This window comes from Thamnophis sirtalis, unplaced genomic scaffold, assembly GCF_051295495.1.
Source record: "Thamnophis sirtalis isolate CommonGarterSnake01/CBP01778 unplaced genomic scaffold, rThaSir2_p1.2 scaffold_3, whole genome shotgun sequence".
Classification (NCBI taxonomy): Eukaryota; Metazoa; Chordata; class Lepidosauria; order Squamata; family Natricidae; genus Thamnophis; species Thamnophis sirtalis.
In genome coordinates, this window is record NW_028261383.1 from 18,084,606 (window position 1) to 18,105,935 (window position 21,330).

At 49.7% G+C, this 21,330-nt stretch overlaps 1 protein-coding gene across 2 annotated transcripts; it reads right to left on the minus strand.

The window, feature by feature from the left end:
• Nucleotides 1–3,963: 3,963 nt before the first annotated feature.
• Nucleotides 3,964–12,485, minus strand: LOC106555364 (HLA class II histocompatibility antigen, DR alpha chain). Of its 2 annotated transcripts, XM_014074198.2 has the most exons (5): nucleotides 12,328–12,484; nucleotides 9,583–9,864; nucleotides 6,984–7,265; nucleotides 6,051–6,201; nucleotides 3,964–5,285 (listed from the first exon to the last, which is right to left on the minus strand). In XM_014074198.2, exons 1-5 carry the CDS (start codon nucleotides 12,413–12,415, stop codon nucleotides 5,282–5,284), a joined length of 807 nt encoding a protein of 268 aa, XP_013929673.2. In that variant the 5' UTR covers nucleotides 12,416–12,484; the 3' UTR covers nucleotides 3,964–5,281. The 2 variants fall into 2 exon arrangements, with proteins under 2 accessions (XP_013929673.2, XP_087567695.1); XM_087711569.1 differs by lacking the exon at nucleotides 3,964–5,285 and having other exon boundaries at nucleotides 6,047–6,201; nucleotides 12,328–12,485.
• Nucleotides 12,486–21,330: the final 8,845 nt, after the last annotated feature.

The window sequence follows — 21,330 nt, forward strand, 5'->3', positions numbered from 1 at the left end:
TAACAATAACCATTTGTTATTCAAATACATTTTTAGACCTTCCTAATTATTCCTATATCCATACCTCTATGTTTCTAAGCTATACCTTTCTTATTCCAAATTTAATAGTACTTGGTTTCTTCCCTCTCCTTCATGTCCATAGGCAGTCTATCCATTTCTGCACATTCATAGATTTTCCTTCTTATAATAGGGTCTGGAGGAGTATCTGTTTCCAATTCTGTGTTAAGATGATTCTACTTGCAGTTAATATATGTAATGTTATGTATTGTAGTTTTTTTCCCCATCAAAAATACCCAGGAGGAACAATTCCGGCCTCAGCTCTATCCTCTGTTCAATTATCTCTTCCAGCCACTTTCTTAGCTTACACTAATATTTCCTAAACTTGGGTTAGAAAGTGCGAAGCTGAAGCTCGATTTTCAATGTCAGAGTCTGTATTCCCATTTCTTGGAGAAATATTGATGTATCTCCTGGGATTTATTTATGCAAAGGTAAAAAATCAAATGCATCGCTCCGGGCAGCCTTTTGTGGGATATTTGGGGGATGGAAACAGGGATTGTCCCTTCTGGCTACCTCACCTGCTCCAGAAGAAGAAGAAGGAGCAGATAACTAAGAGGATGAGGCGTCTGTTTGCTGGTGCTTATTCCCCACCATCGGCAAAGGCCTTCGATGACCACCAGATGGCAGCCACGGCCCACAAAACTTGCATCCGCCTTGCTTGGCCAGTCCTCGCAGCCCTCGGCAGGACCAGTAGGGGCAGCAGAGATGCAAAGAAAATCGTTCCTAATGATTTCCCTAACACTGTGCGGGGCAGAGCAGGCCTCTGCCGGCCTTTAAGGCGAGCGTGGGGCGGGGAGTGAAGTTCTCCGTGAATCTCAACCGCCCCGTCGGCTGGACCCGCGCAGGTCATTGAACGGAGAGGAGAGGTTGGGCAAGAAAGAGAACCCCTTCCCACTGCCGCTTCCGGGATGACTTTGGGCCAGCATCTCCCCACCACCCATCTCGGTCTCTCTCCCACTCCCTCTCTTTTACTTTCTCTCGGTCTTTCTCTCCCTCTCTTCCTTTTTCTTCCTCCCTTTCTCTCCCTTTCTCACTCTTTTCCTCTCCCTCCCTCCTCTCTCCCTCTCCCTCTCTTTCTCTGCCTCCCTCTCTCTTTACCTCCCTTTCTCTCCCTCTTTTCCTTTCCCTGCCTCCTCTCTTCCTCTCTCTCACTCTCTTTCTCTGCGTCCCTCTCTCTCCCCCTTCCTCTCCTGTTCTTTCTCTTCCTCCTTCTTTCTCTCCCTCCCTTTCTTTCTCTCTCTCCCTTTCTTTCTCTCCCTCTCTCTTTTCCTCTCCCTTCCTTCTCCCTTCCTCTCTCTCACTCTCTTTCTCTGTGTCCCTCTCTCTTCCCCCTTCCTCTCCTGCTCTTTCTCTCCCTCCCTCTTTCTCTCCCTCCCATTTTCTCTCCCTCCCTTTCTTTCTCTGTCTCCCTCTTTTCCTCTCCCTTCCTTCTCCCTCTCTCTCACTCTCTTTCTCTGTGTCCCTCTCTCTCCCCCTTCCTCTCCTGCTCTTTCTCTCCCTCCCTCTTTCTCTCCCTCTCATTTTCTCCCCCTCCCTTTCTTTCTCTCTCTCCCTCTTTTCCTCTCCCTCTCTTTCTCTGTGTCCCTCTCTCTCCCCCTCTTCCTCTCTCGCTCTTTCTCTCCCTCCCTTCCCCTTTCTCCCTCCCTCTTTCTCTTGTTGTCTTTCCCTCCATTCCTCTCTCTCGCTCTTTCTCTCCCCTCCTCTCTCTTGGTCTCTTTTCCCCCCTCCCTCCCTCTCTGTCTGTCTGCCTCTCTCTCTGTTTCTTGCTTTTCATGTCCGGGCACTTTCTGCAGCTGCTGGAACTCCGCCCGCGTTTGTCGCGTGACGTCGGGGCGTGTAACACAACCCTTGACTTTGTGAAGCCAGTCTACCGGGACAACGTTTGTGCGTTGTGTCCTTTGCTTGCCAAGCGTCCTCGGCAATGAATCCTTTTTCGGATGGCAGTTTCTTCGCGGACACAACACACGCACACACGCGCGCACGCACACACTCGCAAGAGCTACTGCGGGGGGGGGGAAGCCTGCCAAAGGCCCTCATATACTCCCCCACCCCACCCAGGCTGATCACTGAAATACCAGCTGTAGTCCTGGCGCGCGCGCGCGCACACACACACATACACACACACGAAGATGGGGCGCTCCTCTCCCGCACCAATGTTGTTCCCCTCAGTGTGTCAGAACCAAGAACGACTGACACAGGAATCTAGGCGACGGGGTAGAAGACAGAGCCTCTGAGCAAGAGCAAAGTGCGTTTCCCTCCCCCTGGGGTTAGTGCCTGGGGTCAAAGACCAAGGATTGCCTTGGTGGGGGGTGTCACCTGGAGTATTCCAACTACGGACTCTTTGGAAAATAAAAGTCGCCGTCAGTGATTGGCTTATTGCCACCTAATCAAGCAGAAGCGGTGTCCAATTTCCCCCAAGAAACCGAGAGTCCCAATCGTCCGTTGCTTTGCAACGCCGCTCCCCACTCTACAGCCCCTCCCACACTCCGCTGGACCCACGCCAGGGGTTTTCCTCACTTGGATGGGACTTTCCACGAAGAGGCCAATCAAAACTCTGAAAAAGGCTTGGTCACTAGTTGCCAGGCAGGGGAAGTCGTTTTCTCGTCCGATTCCCCACTTAAGCTACGCGGCTGCCTTGAAAGCTTCACGTCTCTGCGGAAGAGATTCGTTTCCCCCCCCCCCCCAAGGCTTTATTAAAGTTTATTGTACTATAAAATACAATATAATTAAAGATTTTTAAAAAGAAGATAGAAAGAAGAAAATTAAAAATGCGTTGACCCTTTTCAGTACAGTGAAAATACATTTGACTTTTGAATTATATTTAGTTATTACCGGCCATTTCTAAAACTAAATTTCTAAAACAATTATTCAATCTGAAAACTAAGGCCTATTTCTTTTCCTATTTCAAGCCTAAAAAATAACCGATTTCCCAATAAAAACAGGACCAAGTAAAAATCTTCTGTTTAAAAATCTTTGCGTTGCCGTCCCAGCCAAATCCATTTTCCCCACCCATTTTTTTCAATTGTGAGGAGAAAAAAGATGTTTCCATTTACACTTATTTAATTTTCTGCACTATCATCTACAGGCAGTCCTCGCCTTCATTTAGTGACCATTCAAAGTTACGATGGCACTGAAAAAAAGTGACTTATGTCCCATTTTTCGCACTTACGACCATTGCCACATTCCCCACGTTCATGTGACTTATATTCAGATGCTTGACAACTGACTCACAATTATGACAGTTGCAATGTCCTGGGGCCATGTGATTTTTGCAACCTTCTGACATGCAAACGCACTGGGGAAAGCCAGATTCACTTAACAGCCGTCGTGTTACTCATTTAACGACTGCAGTGATTCTGTTAAATGTGATCAGAAAAGGCAAAAAAATGTGGCAAAACCCACTTAAAAGAGTTTCCCGCTCAGCAACATACAGTTTGAGCTCAGTTGTTGTTGTATGCTGAGGACTACCTGTATAATAGCAAACGTTGCCTCCAGAAGTTGTGAATGCTCCAACACTGGAAGTTTTCAAGAAGATATTGGACAACTATTTTTCTGAAGTCGTGTAGGGTTTCCTGCCTGAGCAGGAGGTTGGACTAGAAGATCTCCAAGGTCCCTTCCAACTCTGCCATTCTATTCTATTCTATTCTATTCTATTGTTAAAATCATTATTTTTTTCCCAAAGTCCTTCACCAACATGCCCCAAAAGGAAAATGTTTACTTCCAATTTTATATTCCTTTTTAAACATCCACAGAATGGATTCTTCTGCCGTCATGAAATCCATGGGCTTCTGGCTCCTTTGGCCCTCCCTCCCTCCCTCCCCCCACCCACACCCCCCAAAAACCCTACAAACCACAATCAACATCGCTTCCCTTTCCAAAAGCACAAAAGGGACAGGAACAGACAGGCACAGTTGAGTAATATCTTTATTCGAAAGAAGAAGCATTAGCCAGCCTGGAAGCATTCCTATTCTGCAGTGGTTGCAAAAAATAATTATTATTAAGGAGCTGATTTTGCAGGACATAATTTTTTTTTGGGGGGGGGGAGGATGTGATTGTGCAGAAGGAGACACTAGTGGAGAAAAAAACCCTTACTAATTCTCCGGCAAGCGCAAGCTAAATCACTGTCCAGGGTCCTGAAAAAGGGATAGGGGCCTCTCCCATTGTCTACGCAAACAGGCTTTCACATTCTATTCATCATGAGCAAGCAAAGTGTGATTGTACTTTCAGGGAGTTTGCGGCCTGGGATGGCAGCTTTCACAGCTGAGGCAGGCAGAGGTTGCCCGGAGACAGACCAAGATGTGTGTGTGTGTGTGTGTGTGTGTGTGTGATTGAAGAGCGATGCTAAGTGATTGTCCGCATTCCCTTCCCCAACTAGCCATGGTTCCCGGGGGGGGGGGGTGGACCAGGTGCCCCCTTAAAACTGGCCTTCTCTACCACTAGGGGCTTTTCGACAAAGGTCCTGCGTTTTCTCTTAATAAAGGATAATGTTTTGTACCTCAGGGTTGACATGAGGGGTTCTTGATGCTCTCTGAGCTTCCTACATCTTTCCCTGAAAATAAGACAGGGTCTTATTTTCTTTTGATGCCCAAAATTAGGTTCTTGGCCTGATTTTCGGGGAGGCCTTGTTATTTCTGAGGCGCAGGGGTTGGCGAGCGTAGTTACCTCATGGCTGCTGCTGTGTTGCAATATTTTCGGGGTGGGCTTGTTTTGAAAGCCCGATTGGGCTTATTATTTGGGGGGGTTATTTTTTGGGGGGGGAAACAGGACAGGTAACTGCATCAGTGCTGACTGTGTTACCTAGGTCAGGTCAGGAAACATCTACAAGAAGACAGCCAAGCTCCCTTCTAGCACTGATAATATTAGCTAGTTGGTTCATTGAAAGGTCTGCATGGAAGCAACCACGCTCAGAGAGCACCACGGACTCTCCCACGCCTCCCCTCCCCAAAGCTCTCTCACTCCAAAAAACCCCTCCTACATTTCCCTCTAGACCCAATGCTTGGAAGACAAGGGATCGCAGGATCTACTGGGAATGTTGCACTTCTGGGATCTCCAACAAAGGCGGTGGGGAAAAATGTTGGCAGTGGGGCAGAGAGTGTCCCCCCACCCCGCTTTCTGGTTTGCTCTGGAGTCGTCGCGAGTGTCGGAAAAAGAAAAGTGTGCAGCACAAGTGTAAATGTAGCTGACAGGGGGAGGGGAGGCGGAGAGTCAATCCTGCAATCGTGGTTTACCTGGAAGGAAAGAAAGAAAGTGGGGGTGAGAATTCTGGGTGGGAGAGACGTTGGAGAGAAAGTCCCGATGTATAATGCTGTGGATGGGGGGCTTCCTAGAGTCACCCTTTCCTCTAGATGCCTTGAGACACATCCCCCCCACTTCAGAATGAAGCCCCCCCCCCCGGCTGAGGAGCTAAGTGGGGAGAAACCAACCCATCAAGGCTTCCTCTACACAAACCTCAACTCAGCTGTATGCTGAATCACGCAGATGGTTCAACTACTTTAGGGATAAGGACTATGGAGGGGGAGGAGGGTTTCCAAAAAAAAAATCAAGAGGGAGGCCACAATGCTACAACTGGAGCTCCCTCCCCCTTTCTAGTTACGGCTCCCATCTTGACTGGTTTGACCCGTTGCAGAATCCCCTAGATTGCCTCTCTTCAGTCTTCAAATTGACGGTGTTTGTTTAACAAAAAAACAAATTGCAGTTTGTTGACGAAGCGACGGAGTCCAGAGACATACACGCAACGTTTCACGCGTCACACGCATGAAAGGAACCTCCCTCATGCAAAACCTCAAGTGGCCACTCGGGGGCGGAACAGAGATGCCCACTGGCTGCCTCCTAGTGGCTCTCTCGGGTTTTGCAGTCTTCCCCCACTTCCTAGCTGAGCCTGAGATCTGGGTCCTACTGTGAAACTTCCCGACCCAGCTGATACCAACCTAGTGAATTCCCGCTCCCTTCCCCTCCCCCCCCAATGCGAAACTGGAGGGTCTCTGGGAACTCACAGGTTTCCTCGGCGATAGCTGGCCTCTCCCATCCTCCGGCTCTTTATCATCAGGCCGGTGCCAACCACAATGCCCACAAGGCCTATCGCCAGGCCCACCGCACACACCACGGTCTCGGTCGTCTCCTGGAGGGGCTGTGGGATATTGGCGTCTGTGGGAGGGGGAGGAGAAAAGGACAAGGTGGGGATGCTGCCCTCCGAGTAGCAGGCACTGCAGGAATTCCCTGGGAGTTTTTACAGTGGGGGGTTGGGCTGGCAGTCAGCACAAATCCAATTTCAGTAAGTTGCAGAAGCCATGGGCTGCAAGGGACTTTGGAAGTCATCTAGTCCAACCTTCTGCCCAGAGCAGGAACCATCAAGCTTTCCCAGACAAATGGCTGACCAGCCCTTTCTTGAAACCTTCCAGGGAGGGACCTCCCCCCCCATGGCTTCAAGTGGCAGGTGGTTCCCCTGCTTTATTGCTTTCCCCATCAGGAAAGGCCTCCTTTAGCTCAAATTCGGATCCCACCCTGTGGAGTTGCCACCCGTTGCTTCTACCTTACCTGGGGAATGTCTCCTTCCCCACGTCTACCACCCTGAGAGACCCCTGCCTCTGTGGGAAGATGCCACCATGTCTCCCGTCCCCTTCCTCCTTCTCCCCCTCAGACTAAGATCCTCAATAGGATTTGATGCCCAACCCCAGGCCTCTCGCCATCTTTGTCCCTCTTTTCTGCCTCTTTAAGGTGTGGGGAGGGGGATCCCCCCATCTATTCAGCAGCACCACCTGGAACATCTGGGTAGATGTAGGAGAGACGGGCATGAGGAAGGCAATCTTGGGAGTGGAGTCTTCCAAAGGGGACACTGTCCCCTTTTCAAACTGCTTTAAATACATGGGACCCCTGACCCAAAAGGTTGCCCACCTTCTGCCACACCTCTGCCCCCTCGTTCTGCTTACGCCAAATCTTGCCCAGGGGCTTCTGGAGGCCCCAATGTTCCACCTCGCAGCTGTAGATGTCTTCCTCGTTTGGGACGAAGGGCAGGTAGGAGAACCGACGGAAGGCGTGGTCCTTCTTGGGGTAGTAATCCATGGTCTGCACCCCTTCGGTCACCGGCTGGCCGTTCTTCGCCCAGGTCATGTTCAGCACCGGCGGAGAGAAGTTGTCTGCCATGCAGATCAGAATGTTGGGCTCCTCCATCTCCACCGTCCTCTCCGTGTACACCATCAATTTTGGAGGCTCTGCAGGGGGAGAGAGGAGAGGGGCTTCGGTTTGGAGGAGGGGTACCTTGACTTCCTTCAACCCTTGGAAGAAGGCCATCCTTCAACAATGGGAAGGTCCTCAGGAGAAGTCTGAAGTACATCCAGCTGGGATCAGGAGTCCACTGATGGCCCCATTGAGTGGTTAGGGGCAGCGAGAGAAAAGATTGGGGTTTGGACCTGGTCAGTCAATCAATCAGAATAGAGCTGGAAGGGACCCTGGAGGTCTTCTAGTCCAACCCACTGCTCAAACAGGAGACCCTAGACCACATCAGGTCACAAGGTTCCCACATGGCGTCAAGATTAATATTTGTTTGCTTTTATGCTGCCCTCCTTCCCTTCAAGATAATTCTGGCTGCTTACGATGTTCAAGAGGAGGAAGGGTGCCTGAGGAAATGCCTCACAAGCTGAGTTGTGGTTTTGTTCGAAAGTATCTCCTTCTCCTTCCCCCTCCCCTCCCCCCACCTTGTGAAGAATAATCTGGGCAGGCAGGAAGACTCAGGAGGGGGAAGGGCAGAAACGAACCACTCAGCCAAGCCTTAATTAAGGTCATAGACCAGCATAGAAAGGGTGGAATGCAAACAGCAATTGTAGGAGTGGGGGAGGGAAAGGCAGAGATAGAAGGAAGAGGAGGAAGAGGGGAGACTGAGAGGAGAGAGTGAGTGAGAGAAAAGAGAGAGAAGAGAGAGTAAAAGAGGAAGGACAGAGACATAGAAGAGAGACAAGAGGAGAGAGAGGGAGAAAATAGAGAGGGGGAGAGAGAAGAGAAAGGGAGAAAAGAGAGAGACGAGAGAAAAGAGGAGAGAAGTGAGAGACAGGAGAGAGAAGAGAGAGGAAAGAAAGAAAAGAACAAGAAGGAAGAGAGATAAGAGAGAGAAGGGGGGAAAGAGAGACCGAGAGAGACTGAGGGAGGAGAGAAAAGGGGGGAGAGGGGGAGAAGAGAGAAGAGAGAGAGATGGGGAGAGAGAGACAGGGGAGAGAAAGAAAGAGAAGAGAGAAGAGAACAAGAGGGAAGAGAGAGGAGAGAGAGGAGAGAGAAAGAGAGAAGAGAGAGAGGAGAGAGAGGAGAGAGAAAGAGAGAGACTGAGAGAAGAGAGAGAAGAGAAAAAAGGGGAGAGAGGGAGAGAAGAGAGAAAAGAGAGAGAAGAGAGAGAGGAAAGAAGAGAACAAGAGGGAAGAGAGAGAAGAGAGAGGAGAGAGAAGAGAGAGAGAAGAGAGAAAGAGAGAGACTGAGAGAAGAGAGAGAAGAGAAAAAAGGGGAGAGAGGGAGAGAAGAGAGAAAAGAGAGAGAAGAGAGAGAGGAAAGAAGAGAACAAGAGGGAAGAGAGAGAAGAGAGAGAAGAGAGAGAGGAGAGAGAAGAGAGAGAGAAGAGAGAAAGAGAGAGACTGAGAGAAGAGAGAGAAGAGAAAAAAGGGGAGAGAGGGAGAGAAGAGAGAAAAGAGAGAGAAGAGAGAGAGAGGAAAGAAGAGAACAAGAGGGAAGAGAAAGAAGAGAGAGAAGAGAGAGAGAAGAGAGAAAGAGAGAGACTGAGAGAAGAGAGACTGAGAGAAGAGAGAGAAGAGAAAAAAGGGGGAGAGGGAGAGAAGAGAGAAAAGAGAGAGAAGAGAGAGAGGAAAGAAGAGAACAAGAGGGAAGAGAGGGAAGAGAGAGAAGAGAGAGAGGAGAGAGAGAAGAGAGAAAGAGAGAGACTGAGAGAAGAGAGAGAAGAGAAAAAGGGGGGAGAGGGAGAGAAGAGAGAAAAGAGAGAGAAGAGAGAGAGGAAAGAAGAGAACAAGAGGGAAGAGAGAGAAGAGAGAGAAGAGAGAGAGGAGAGAGAGAAGAGAGAGACTGAGAGAAGAGAGAGAAGAGAAAAAAGGGGGGAGAGGGAGAGAAGAGAGACAAGAGAGAGAAGAGAGAGAGGAAAGAGAAGAGAACAAGAGGAAAGAGAGAGAGAGAAGAGAAAAAGAGAGAGAAGAAAGAGAGAGAAGAGTTACAGGGATGGCAAAACAAAGAGCTGAATTCCCCTCCCCCCATCGCTTGAGTTCATGGGGAAGCATCTTCCAGGGATCCATCTGGTGTAACCCTCCCCCATCTCCCCAAATGTCCTCCGGATTTCAATTTCTATCCAGGGTTAGCAGCAAGAGAGGGGGGGGGGTCAAAAGACCTCGACTCCTCTTGTGAAGGAGGGGCAAGGCAGCTCCAGGGTCCTGTCTGCCATCTTGACTTTTTTGACTCCCCTCCCCATGATGCCAGGGCTCCGCTGAGGAGGAAGGAAGAGAAGGAAAGCCCCCCCCCCCCGCTCTCTCCCGTCCCTCTCACGGTTAGTGGCAGGCGTGTAGTTGGATCTCTTCATCAGGATCTCCAAATTGGACTGCAGGACAGCGATGTTCCCTTGGGCGCCCTCGGCCTGGAAGCTGGTGAAGCGGCCGAACTCGGGCAACCGCCAGATGGTCTGCCTCTCCTCCAGATCTACGTGGAAAATCTCATCGTCGTTGAACTCGAACATGAACTCGGAGCTGCTGCTGGTGTTCCGGCGGGTTTTCTGGACGAAGGCCACCTGGGACAAGATCTCCTCGCCAGGGATGGAGGGGATGTCCTGGGCTGAAAGAGGGAGGAAGGGAGCAGTCAGTCTTTTAAAACTTTTTTTAAAAAGCCACAGCCCCCCACCTCTGGAAAAAAAACACCAAAGGGGGGGTAGGAGGGAGAAGAGGTTGTGGGGTAGACGCTAGAAAGGGTCTCAAAAACAGCTTCTATCCCAGAGCAGTAACTCTACTGGATAGCACAGAGGTCTTCAAACTTGGCAACTTCAAGACTTGTGGACTTCAACTCCCAGAATTCTCCAGCCAGCTCTGCTCTGGGAGTTGAAGTCCACAAGTTGCCAAGTTTGGGGACCCCTGTTATCAGTGCAATATTAATGCAGGTATCGGGGTGGTGGTGGTGTTTCAATTGAATTGTATAGAATGCGGAGGATGTGCGTTTGGATGCTTTATTTTTATAGTTTTCTTATGTATAATGTATTTATTTACTTATTTGCTTATTCACTTATTCACTTCCTTATTTAATTGTTTATTGGAATTTGTCAAACAAAACTGAGAACAAGAGTCGCCGTGGGCAAATAGGCAGCCATCTAAACTCAATAAAATAAAATAAGATAAAAAAAATAAAAATAAGATAAGATAAGATAAAATAAGATAAGATAAAATAAGATAAGATAAGATAAGATAAAATAAAATAAAATAATAAAATAATAAAATAAAATAAAATAATAAAATAAATAAAATAAAATAAAATAAAAAAATAAAATAATATAATAATAAAATAAAATAAAATAATAAAATAAAATAAATTAATAAAATAAAATAAATTAATAAAATAAAATAAAATAATATAATAAAATAATATAATAAAATAATAAAATAAAATAAAAAATGAAATGAAATGAAATAATGAAATGAAATAAAAATAAAAATAAAATAAAATAATAAAATAATAAAAACTAATAAAATAAAATAAAATAATGAAATAAAATAAAATAATGAAATAAAATGAAATAATAAAATAAAATAAACAAGTAAATAAGTAAATAAGTAAAGCTAATAAAAACACAAGGACAGGGAGGATAGTCACATTAGTGCGCTTATGCACCCCCCCTCTACTGGCCCCTTAAGTCCGAAGTATGTACTCTGAAGATGACATTTTAATTTCGTCGTAAGAGGTGCAATGATAATAAAGCATATATCAATATTAATATTAAAGAGGGCAGAGAAGAGTAACCAGGATGACGAGGGGACTGGAGGCTAAAACATACGATGAACGGTTGCAGGAACTGGGCCTGGCTGGCCTAGGGAAGAGAAGGACCAGGGGAGACAGGACAGCAGTGTTTGAGTATTTGAGGGGCTGCCACAGAGAGGAGGAAGGGGGTCAAGCTATTTTCCAAAGCCCCCGAAGTCCACAGAAGGAATCATGGATGGAAACTGAGCAAGCAGAGATTCAACCAGGAAACAAGGAGAAATTTCCTGGCCGTGAGAACAATCCACCCACGGGACAGAAGTTGCCGCCAGAAGTTGTGGGAGCGTCGGCACTTGAAGCTTTCAGGAAGAGACGGGAGAAAGTGGTGTAGGTTCTCCTGCTTGGGCGGGGAGGAGTGGACTAGATGGCCAACAAGGTCCCTTCCAACTCTGTTAATCTTTAATCTGTCCGTTGTCTATACATGTTCGAGCGAGAGAGGGAGCGGGCGGGGCAAAGGCGACGCCACCCCCGAAGGATTTAGGGGCCGAAGGGTGGTCCCAACTCGGGGAGGGGGGGCTTCTCCCTTGTCTGCTCCCTTCCTCAAACACCCCCCACCCGAGTTCCGGGGGCGCCCGGGGGGGGGGGCGGACGGTAAAAGCAATTACCTCCCCAAGGAGGGAGGGTCTCTTTGCGCCAAGATTAGATCCCCGGTGGATCTTTCTCGCCTGGGGAGGATCAGGCTGATTGTTTTTCCCCAGTTCGCGGGGCGGTGGCCGCGTTCCTACGAAACTGCCGAACTGGGCAGAACTTTTTCCGGGTCCGCGGAATGGCCTGGAGTGGCGGCGCGCGCTGCCCGAGGGCTAGATTCGCCCGTCGCAAGCGGCTGGGCCGCCGACGGTCAGAAAGGGTGTCGGGGGGGGGGTTCTTTTCCTTGGGTGGGGTGGGGTGGACTAGATGACCTACAAGGTGCCGTCCGACTCTGTGTTGATCCGACCACACCCGAGTTGCCGCGGCCAGCGAGTTGCTTGCACAGGAAGCCACGGAAAGCCCCCCCTCTTTCTTAGAATAGCCGGTCCTAAGAATACCACCCCACCGCCCACCCACCTCGCTAACTTTCCCACGGATCGGGTGGGCAGAGAGAATCGGTTCGCTTCCCGCTCCCGACTTTGCTCACTCGGAAAATGAAGGGGGTTGGGTGGAAAGTTCGAAGGAGGGGGGGGGTCTGAGATTCACCCCCTCTTCTTCCGGACGGGGGGGGTACAGCCTCGGCTTCTTTACCCTCCCTCCCTTTCAGCCACCCCTCTTCCCCCTCCCTCACTCCGAGGGACCCCCTACCTCTCCCGAGCTCAGCCAGGGCCAGGAACAGCAGAAGCAGCCGCGCCAACCCCAAGGGACCCCCCGCTTCGTTGCCTTGGCCAGCCATGGAGACTTCGGTCACAGCAGCGGGACGGCGAGAGGGAAAGTGGAAGCGACGCGTCGCGCGGAGCAATTTAGCTCCGCCGTCGGCTTGGCAGAGCGGCCGCGCCCGCTCGGCGGCCCAATCAGAAAAATCGGGCGCCGGTGACGCCGCTGTCGCCGGGTAAAGGAACTCCAGCAGGTGGACGATATGGGAGATAGAAGCCTCAGTCAATCAGCCAATCAGAATAGAGCTGGAAAGTACCGCAGTGGTCTCCAACCTTGGGAACTTTAAGACTCTGGGAGTTGAAGTCCACAGGTCTTAAAGTTGCCAAGGTTCGAGACCACTAGCCCAACCCACTGCTCAAGCCGGAGACCCTATATACCATTCCAGACAGGGGCTGTCCAGAACTTTTTTTTTTAAACCCTCCAGTGTTGGAGCACCCGCAACCTCTAGTGGCAAGCTGTTCCACTGGTTAATTGTTCTCAATGCCAGGAAAATTCCAGGATCCTTTCAAATCCATTCAGATCCCCCCCGAGGCTCGGCGAGGGATTCAGCAGCTGCTCTTGCAAGTGGGGGGGGGGAGGCGACAGGTTTAGCCCCGCCTTGACCATGAAAGCCGGCTGGGTGAACCAGTCCTTCCCTCACAGCCCGCCCTACCCCACAGGGTTGTCGTTGTCGGGGTGAAGTTTACTAGCCAGAGGGTTTAGGTTATGTTCACTGGCTTTGCGTTGTAAGAGTCACTTTTTAACCGGGCGGCAAATACGACTGAGGATTAAGTATAAAAAGACAGGGGATTAATTATTTTTTTGCAAAAAAAAAAGGATGAAAAAAGTGGACCACTTAGTGAGGCGCTGGAAGAAGATCGCAATGTAGCCTGACAATGTAACCGAGTTACATTGACAAAGTGGCAACAATGGAAGAATCTGCCAGAAATAGAGTAGAATAGAATAGAATAGAATAGAATAGAATAGAATAGAATAGAATAGAATAGAATAACAGAGCCGGAAGGGACCTTGGAGGTTTTCTAGTCCAACCCCCTGCTTAGGGGGGAAGCCCTACACCATTTCAGACAAATGGATATCCAACATCTTCTTAAAGACTTCCAGTGTTGGGGCATTCACAACTTCTGGAGACAACTTCTGTTCCACCGATTAATTGTTCTAACTGTCAGGAAATTCCTCCTCAGTTCTAAGTTGCTTCTCACCTTGATTAGTTTCCACCCATTGTTTCTTGTCCTCCCCTCAGGTGCTTTGGAGAATAGTTTGACTCTCTCTTCTTTGGGGCAACCCGTGAGAAATTGGAACACTGCTATCATGTCTCCCCCAGTTCTCGTTTTCATTAAACTAGACATACCCAGTTCCTGCAACCGTTCTTCATATGTTTCAGCCTCCAGTCCCCTAATCGTCTTCGTTGCTCTCGTTTGGCTGCAAGCCAGAAATTTTCCGAGGTCAGAAAATAGACCAAGTAAACATAAAAAGAGGAAGCTAAAGTGCTCTGGGACTTTAGAATTCAAACAGATAGGCCACCCAACGCACGCATGCGTGCACACACGCGCCCACACACACACACACCGGCCTAACAATCAAAGCCTTGCTAGTCTCTTTTTCTCCCCTCTGGGAGGAGATTTTGAAGCATCTATTTCTATAGCAATATGGAGATTCTCTATGGTCATCCATGGTCACAGCTGTCCCAAAGGTGCTTTTTCAAGAGGCAACCTGGACTACCTGGTTTTTCTTCAAAAGACATTTCGCTTCTCATCCCAGAAGCTTCTTCAGCTCTGGGTCTTCTTCTTCACCAAATTATTCTCCAAAGCACCAGAGCGCAGGACAAGAAACAATAGATGGGAACTCGCCAAGGAGAGAAGCAACACGGGATTAAGGAGAAACTTGACTTCCTGACAGTGAGGACAATTAACCAGTGGAACAGCTTGTGAGAAGAGACAGTCATTTTTCTGAAATGGGTATAGGTTCTCCTGCTTGAACAGGGGGCTGGACTAGAAGACCTCCAAGGTCCCGTCCAGCTCATTCATTCTATCTTGTTGTTGTTAGTTGTGAAATCGTGTCCGACCCATCGCGACCCCATGGAGCATGTTCCTCCAGGCCTCCTATCCTGTTTTCTACATCCTCTGGAGTCCATTTAAGCTCATGCCTCCTATTTCGGTGACTCCATCCAGCCACCTCATTCCCGGTCGTCCCCTTCTTCTTTGGCCCTCCATCTTCTCCAGTGAATCCTTCCTTCTCATTAGGTGGCCAAAGTATTTGAGTCTCATCTCCAGGATCCGGCCTTCTAAAGAGCAGTCGGGGTTGATCTCCTCCAGGACAGACCGGTTGGATCGCCTGGCAATCCAAGGGACTCGCGGGAGTCTTCTCCTGCACCAGAGTTCAAAGGCCTCCATTCTTTGGCGCTCAGCCTTTCTATCGCAGGATTACTAGATTCTGGAAGAGCTTTGTCCTTTATCCTTATCTTGTAAATTCACAGAATTCTTTTTTCCACTGTGTTTATTTATACATCCGAACTAGACTGTGATGTTTCTCTGTGTCATGTGTGTGTGTGTGTGTGTGTGTGTGTACAGGGGGGTATGTGCATAATGGTTATCTTTTGAGACCTGAGTGCAATGAAATTTCATTTTAACGTATGCTGATTCATGTACATTTAAAGTGACACTAAAGTTTTCATTCTATCCTGTCCTGTTCTGTCCTGTTCTGTCCTATTGCGGATAAGATAGACAAAAATATCTGGATAGAGGATGTGGAGTCTCTGGGGAAAGCAGAATAAAAGAGAAAAGGACTTGAAAAACTTACAAAATGCAAAGATCAGTAAACAGAAATACAAAAAAAAAGTGGTTAAAAAAAGCAATGTTACTGGTGACCACAATTGAGCCCTAAATTTTCCGTCACTAAGCAAGACAGTTCGAAGTGAGCTGCACCCCTTTTGATGACCTTTTTTTGCCACAGTTTTAAAGCGAATCACTGTGGTTGTTAAGCGAATCATGCTTCCCCCATTGATGGTCAGAAGGTCGCAAAAGGGAATCAGTCGGGCCCCGTCATAAACGCATGCCAATTGCCAAGGCCCCGAGGGACAAAGCATGTGACCGTGGGGATGCTGCGGTGGTCATAAAGTGTGAAAAATGCTCATGAGTCACTTTTCAGTTCCGTTGTAACTTGGAACGGTCACAGCTGTACGAAGACGAACAGCTGAGCATCGCCTGGCGCCTCCGAGAACTATCTCCTCCAAAGGACACAGCGGTGGGTCCTCTGCCTGGAGACCGATGACGCTTCGGAAGCTCGCTTTTTTATTGGGTGGGCCGGATGTTCCACTTTCTGGAAGTCAGAAATAGAGTTCCTTGGCGCGGGCGTTAGCGCTGTCCTCCCCCTCTCCTTCCTCGCTCCCCTCCCTCCCCCTCACTCTCTTCGCTCTCTCCTCGCTCCCCGCTTCGCTCCCTCCTAACCCCCGCCCACACTCCTCCTCGTTCTTCCCCCTCCTTCCTTCTCTCCCCACTCGCTTTTCCTCACCCCCCTCAATTTCCCCTTCACGTCCTCTCCCTCCTCACTCCCCCTTTGCTCCCTCTTCACTCCTCCCCCACTCTTCCCTGTTCTCTCCCTCCCCTTCCCCCCTCGCTCCCTCTCCCTCCTTGCTCGCTCTCCCCTTCGCTCCCTCCTCACTCCCCCCGCCCGCACTCTTCCCCGTTCTTCCCCCTCCTCTTTTCCCTTCTTGCTCCCCACTCGCTTTCCCCCCCCACTCCCCTCTCACTTCCCCTCTCCCTCCTCGCTCCCCCTTCGATCCCTCTTCACTACCCCCGACCGCACTCTTCCTCATTCTTCCCCCACCCCCTCTTCCTCCTTGCTTCGCTTTTCCCCTCCCTCTTCTTTATTCCTCTCTTGCATTTCCCTCCCACCACCAGTTTTCCGTTCTGATCTGCGTTAGCAGCCTTTCCCCCCCTCCTGACACGGGACTGGGGGGTCGGGCTTCTTCGTGCACCTGAGACCGGCAGGAAAGGGAGATCAGCACTAGAGGAGGAGGGCAAGGGGGCTTTTCTTGAAGACCCCCAATTTCCTCCCTTCCGCCCTGAGCCTCGGGAAGGAGGGAAAGACTAAAAGTCTACTGTATTTAGAGGTGGGGGCAAGGACCAAGTAAGATGAGACCCCCCCTTCATTGCCCCCCTTTAGGGTTTTTGCTCCACTCTAACCCTGTCCCCTCTCTTTGGACAAGGGGAATTGGGTTCCCACGAGGTCTTCCTCTTCCAGGAACTGAGAAAAGGGGGAGGGGCAGTGTTCCAGGGAGATCAGCCAGGCTAAAAGAGGAATGGGAAGTGAATCTTTTGAGGGGGGCGAGTTCAAGGAGGGCCTGAAGCTTCACCCTCCTTGTCTTGGAGGAGTTTCAGCCTCTACAATAGCCCTGATCCTTCCTGGTGGTCTCCCCTCCTCAGGCTAACCAGGCTGATCTCTCTCACCTAGGTGAGGTCATCGGAGGCTGGGCAGCTGCCAGATGTTGAGGACTGATGATAAAATATCAGCTAATGTTGGTGATACCTGATCAGGCCAGGCTTAGAGCCCCAACCCTCTCCCAGCTGCAGCAGGCAGACATCCCACAGGGCTCGTACCCTGAGATGGCCTGAATCCTTTCCAGGGATTGGGGGGCGAGGGGTCAAACTCCACACTGCCCCCCACCAGCCTCAGCAGGCCAGAACTGAGTCCCCCCTGCAGCTGAAGGAGGAGGCAGAGTTTGAATGGGTCCCACAATTGTGTGTTTGGACACACCCAGTCACACAAAATTGGCCCCAGATCCAGGCAGACTCTTGTGGGAGGCCCATCACTCTCCTGATCAAAGCAGAACTTCTAGGCTCTTTCAATGTTTTCCCCTCCCCCACTCCACTGAGTTCTTCCTGACATCCCCCACAGAGAGAGGGGGGGGAGAGAGAGAAGCACTTTTTTCTCCAACCCCCAACAGCTCCAGAGGTGCTTGGGTTTCGCTTCCCCACGCACCCAGCTTGAAACCCGAAGCGTTGGGCTCCTGTGAAGCAGAACTGAAAAACTGGTAACAAATCTCCATTCTTCATCAGGGCAGCTTGGGGGGGGGCGCCTTCCTCGGTCCAATCGCTGAGTCTGCAAATGGGGCAGCCCCAGGGTCCTCTGGCCCACCGGAAGTGGCTGAAGGAGCCCTTCCCGACCACCTGATTAGATGGAGTTCTCTATGCCTTTCTCCATCAGTTAAAGCGCATTGAAGAAAGTAGTCCTTGACTTATAACGGTTCACTTAGTGACTGTTTGAAGTTACAATAGCACTGAAAAAAGTGACAATTCGCCTAATATTCCTTCTTTTAAAGTGTTCTTTATTGTTTTGAATGGTTTTTTTAATACATACATACATACATACATACATACATACATACATACATACATACATACATATATATATATATATATATATATATATATATATATATATATATATATATACCAGTTTTGAGTTTGAGTTTGAGTTTATTGGTCTTGTATGCCACCCACTCCCGAAGGACTCCGGGCGGCTTACACAGGTCTGCCCCCTCGTCTAAAATTAGGTCCCGGACAAGGGGAGTTTTGTGAACCACAGACCTGGCATTTAGCAACAACAGCCTGAGACCAGGCCCAGTTCTCGCCATCTGGCCCTGGAGTGGAACTAGCAGGGCCGGAAGGAGGGATCTCTGTGACGTAGCGAACCCTCCTTCCCCGGTAATGGCTAGCCATGAAGTTCCCGTCGTACCTGCCTCTCCCCATAGTGACCGTAATGCTCCAGCCCACCCCCGCACCCGTAGACCCCATATCCCCTCCCACAGCCTCCGCTCCATCCGGCAGGTGATTTTTGTCACTCATTCTGGGACGAGAGGTAGGCCTGGGCCCCCTACCACTTCTGCAATAGCACTCAATGGAGGAGGCACCAGGCTGTACTCTCAGTCCTCACATACATACACAGCCACTCATCCATGCAATCCCCACGTATGTTAATTAAACACAAAAAATACAACAATATGAGGTTTAAAAGGTGGGTACAAACATCAGCCAGGCACACCATTCACACTACATTCCTAAAATGTGCGGAGCACTGCGCAAGTACGGTTAAGATAGTCAATGGTGCGGAAGGAGGAGGGAGAGCTGCTCCGCCCCTCTCCCTTCCTCAGGTCCTAAAAAGCACCCAAAGTCGAGGTCCAAAAGAAAGCCGTGTTGGGTGGGCGATTGTAAAGTAGAGGGCAGATGGAGTGATGTCCCTGATAGTTGGAATAATATTCTTGGGGTAGCGGTGGGCAGCTGTAGTCGCAACAAAAGGAGCAGGGGCGTAGCTCTGGAAGTCCGAGAGTCCAAGTTCATAAACAAAGCAAACAGAGAGAGCCAGATGGTAAAGGTGGTAAGAAAAGGAAGGAGGCTCCATAATCACAGAAGAAGGCGTGGGAGGGTTGCACTGTAAAGAGGCTCTGATCGAATAGAGGCAGGGGGCAAAGGCACCAAGAAAAATCCGCCGCCCCCTTCCATCCAAGCTTTGGTATACGTAATACCTATTATGGGTGGCTATACAAATTTGAGATGGATGATGATAGATAGATAGATAGATAGATAGATAGATAGATAGATAGATAGATAGATGATTGATAGATAGATAGATAGATAGATAGATAGATAGATAGATAGATAGATAGATGAGAGAGAAACTGACAGAGACAGAGACAGAGAGAGACAGAGAGACCGTAGATACATAGATGCTGTAGATGTTTAAATGTTTAAATGTTTAATAAATTTATATGCCGCCCAATCCCGAAGGACTCCGGGCGGCTTATATAAAAACAATTTAAAGGGACACTAAAAAGTTTAAAAAGTAGAAGACAAGGCAAGTTAAAAAAGACACAACATGCACTCAACCTCAGTGGGGCTGGACCTCGTTCAAGAGGTCAACAGCCCCAGGCCTGCAGGAAAAGCCAGGTCTTAATAGACTTTTGGAAGGCCGCGAGAGTGGGGAGGGTCCGGATCTCTGGGGGTAGATCGTTCCATAGGGCCGGGGCAGCTACAGAGAAGGCCCTCCCCCGAGGAGCCATCAAATAACATTGTCTAGTTGACAGCACCCGGAAATGGCCCATCCTATGAGATCTTATCGGATGCTGGGAGGTATGTGGCAGAAGACGGTCCCAAAGATATCCAGGTCCTAAGCCATGTGGGGTTTTAAAGGTGATAACCAGAACCTCGAAGCGCGTTCGGAGACTGATCAGGAACCAGTGCAGCTCGCGGAGGATGGTGTAATATGGGTGTTTCTTGGTACACCCAATATCCCTCATGCGGCTGCATTCTGGACCAGTTGTAGTCTCTGAAAGCTTTTCAGGGGCAGCCCCATGTAGAGCGCGTTACAGTAGTCAAGTTTTGAGGTTACGAGGGCATGAGTGACCATTTGAAGTGCCTCCCGGTCCAGGTAGGGCCGCAACTGGTGCACCAGGTGAACCTGGGCAAAAGCTCCCCTGGTCACAGCTAACAAATGGTGTTCTAGTGTCAGCTGTGGGTCCAGGAGGACACCCAAGTTGCGGGCCCTCTCTGAGGGGTGTAAGATTTCACCCCCCAGGGTCAGAGATGGAGTATCTGGATTATCCTTGGGGGGCAACATCCATAGCCACTCGGTCTTGTCAGGGTTGAGTGCAAGCTTGTTCATTCCCATCCAGACCCTAACAGCTTCCAGGCACTGGCACATTACTTCCACTGTTTCACTGAGTTGGCACAGGGTGGACAGATACAACTAGGTATCGTCCGCATACTGGTGGTATTTAATCCCGTGCCAGCAAATGATCTCACCCAGCGGCTTCAAGTAGATATTAAATAGGAGGGGGGACAGGACCGAGCCCTGCGGCACCCCGTATTTAAGGGGCCTAGGAGTCGACCGCTATCCTCCGACCAACACCGACTGCGACCTGCCAGAGAGGTAAGAGGAGAACCACCGAAGGACGGTGCCTCCCATTCCCACCTCTTCTAGTCGCCCCAGAAGGATACCATGGTCGATGGTATTGAAGGCCACTGAGTGGTCAAGGAGCACCAGGATAGAGGAATGTCCTCTATCCCTGGCTCACCAGAGATCATCGGTCAGCGCGACCAAAGCGGTTTCAGTGCAGTAACCAGGCCTAAAACCAGACTGAAAGGGATCTAGATAATCCGCTTCATCCAAGGTCCATCGGAGTTGGAAGGCCACCACCTTCTCAACAACCTTCCCTAAAAAAGGGAGGTTGGAGACTGGACGATAGTTTTTAAGGACAGCTGGGTCCAGAGAATGCTTCTTAAGGAGGGGTCTCACCACCACTTCCTTCAAAGGCTGCGGGAAAGATTCCTCCTGAAGAGAGGTGTTCACAATCCTCTGGAGCCAGCCTTGTGTTACCTCCCTGCTGGTTGAAACCAACCAGGAGGGACATGGGTCCAGCAAACAGGTGGTGGCACTCATCGCTCCCATGGCTTTGTCCACTTCCTCAGGAGTGACAAGCTGGAACTCACTCCACAAAGTTTGATTAAGACCCTCCCTCGGCATCTCTACTGGAACTGTCCAAGTGGAGTCTAGGTCTGTCCGAATCTGAGTGACTTTGTCCGACAGAAACTGGGCAAATTTCTCAGCTCTTCCCTGTAAGGGTTCCCCCACATCCCTCCCTTTCAGCAGGGAGCGGGTTATCCTAAACAGGGCAGCTGGGCGAGATTCTGCGGACGCAATAAGAGCGGAAAAATGAGTACATTTTGCCACCCGTATCGCCACTAGGTAAGTCCTAATGAAGGCTCTTAGTAGTGTTCTATCGAATTAGGAGTTACTAGCCCTCCAGCGTCGCTCTAGGTGTCTCTTTTGGCGCGTCATCTCCCGGAGTTCCTTGGTAAACCAAGGTGCTCTCTTGGATCCACTGCCGCAGAGAGGCCGCAAAGGCGCAATCCGATCTAACGCCTATGTTCCAGGCAGTGA

Excerpts from the sequence above, each read along its gene's own strand:
- LOC106555364 (XM_014074198.2), bottom strand. The coding sequence starts at position 12,415 with ATGGCTGGCCAAGGCAACGAAGCGGGGGGTCCCTTGGGGTTGGCGCGG. Across the intron at positions 9,865-12,327 it reads CCTGGCTGAGCTCGGGAGAG|CCCAGGACATCCCCTCCATC; the intron begins GTAGGGGGTCCC and ends TCCCTCTTTCAG. Across the intron at positions 7,266-9,582 it reads CTACACGCCTGCCACTAACC|AGCCTCCAAAATTGATGGTG; the intron begins GTGAGAGGGACG and ends CTCCCCCTGCAG.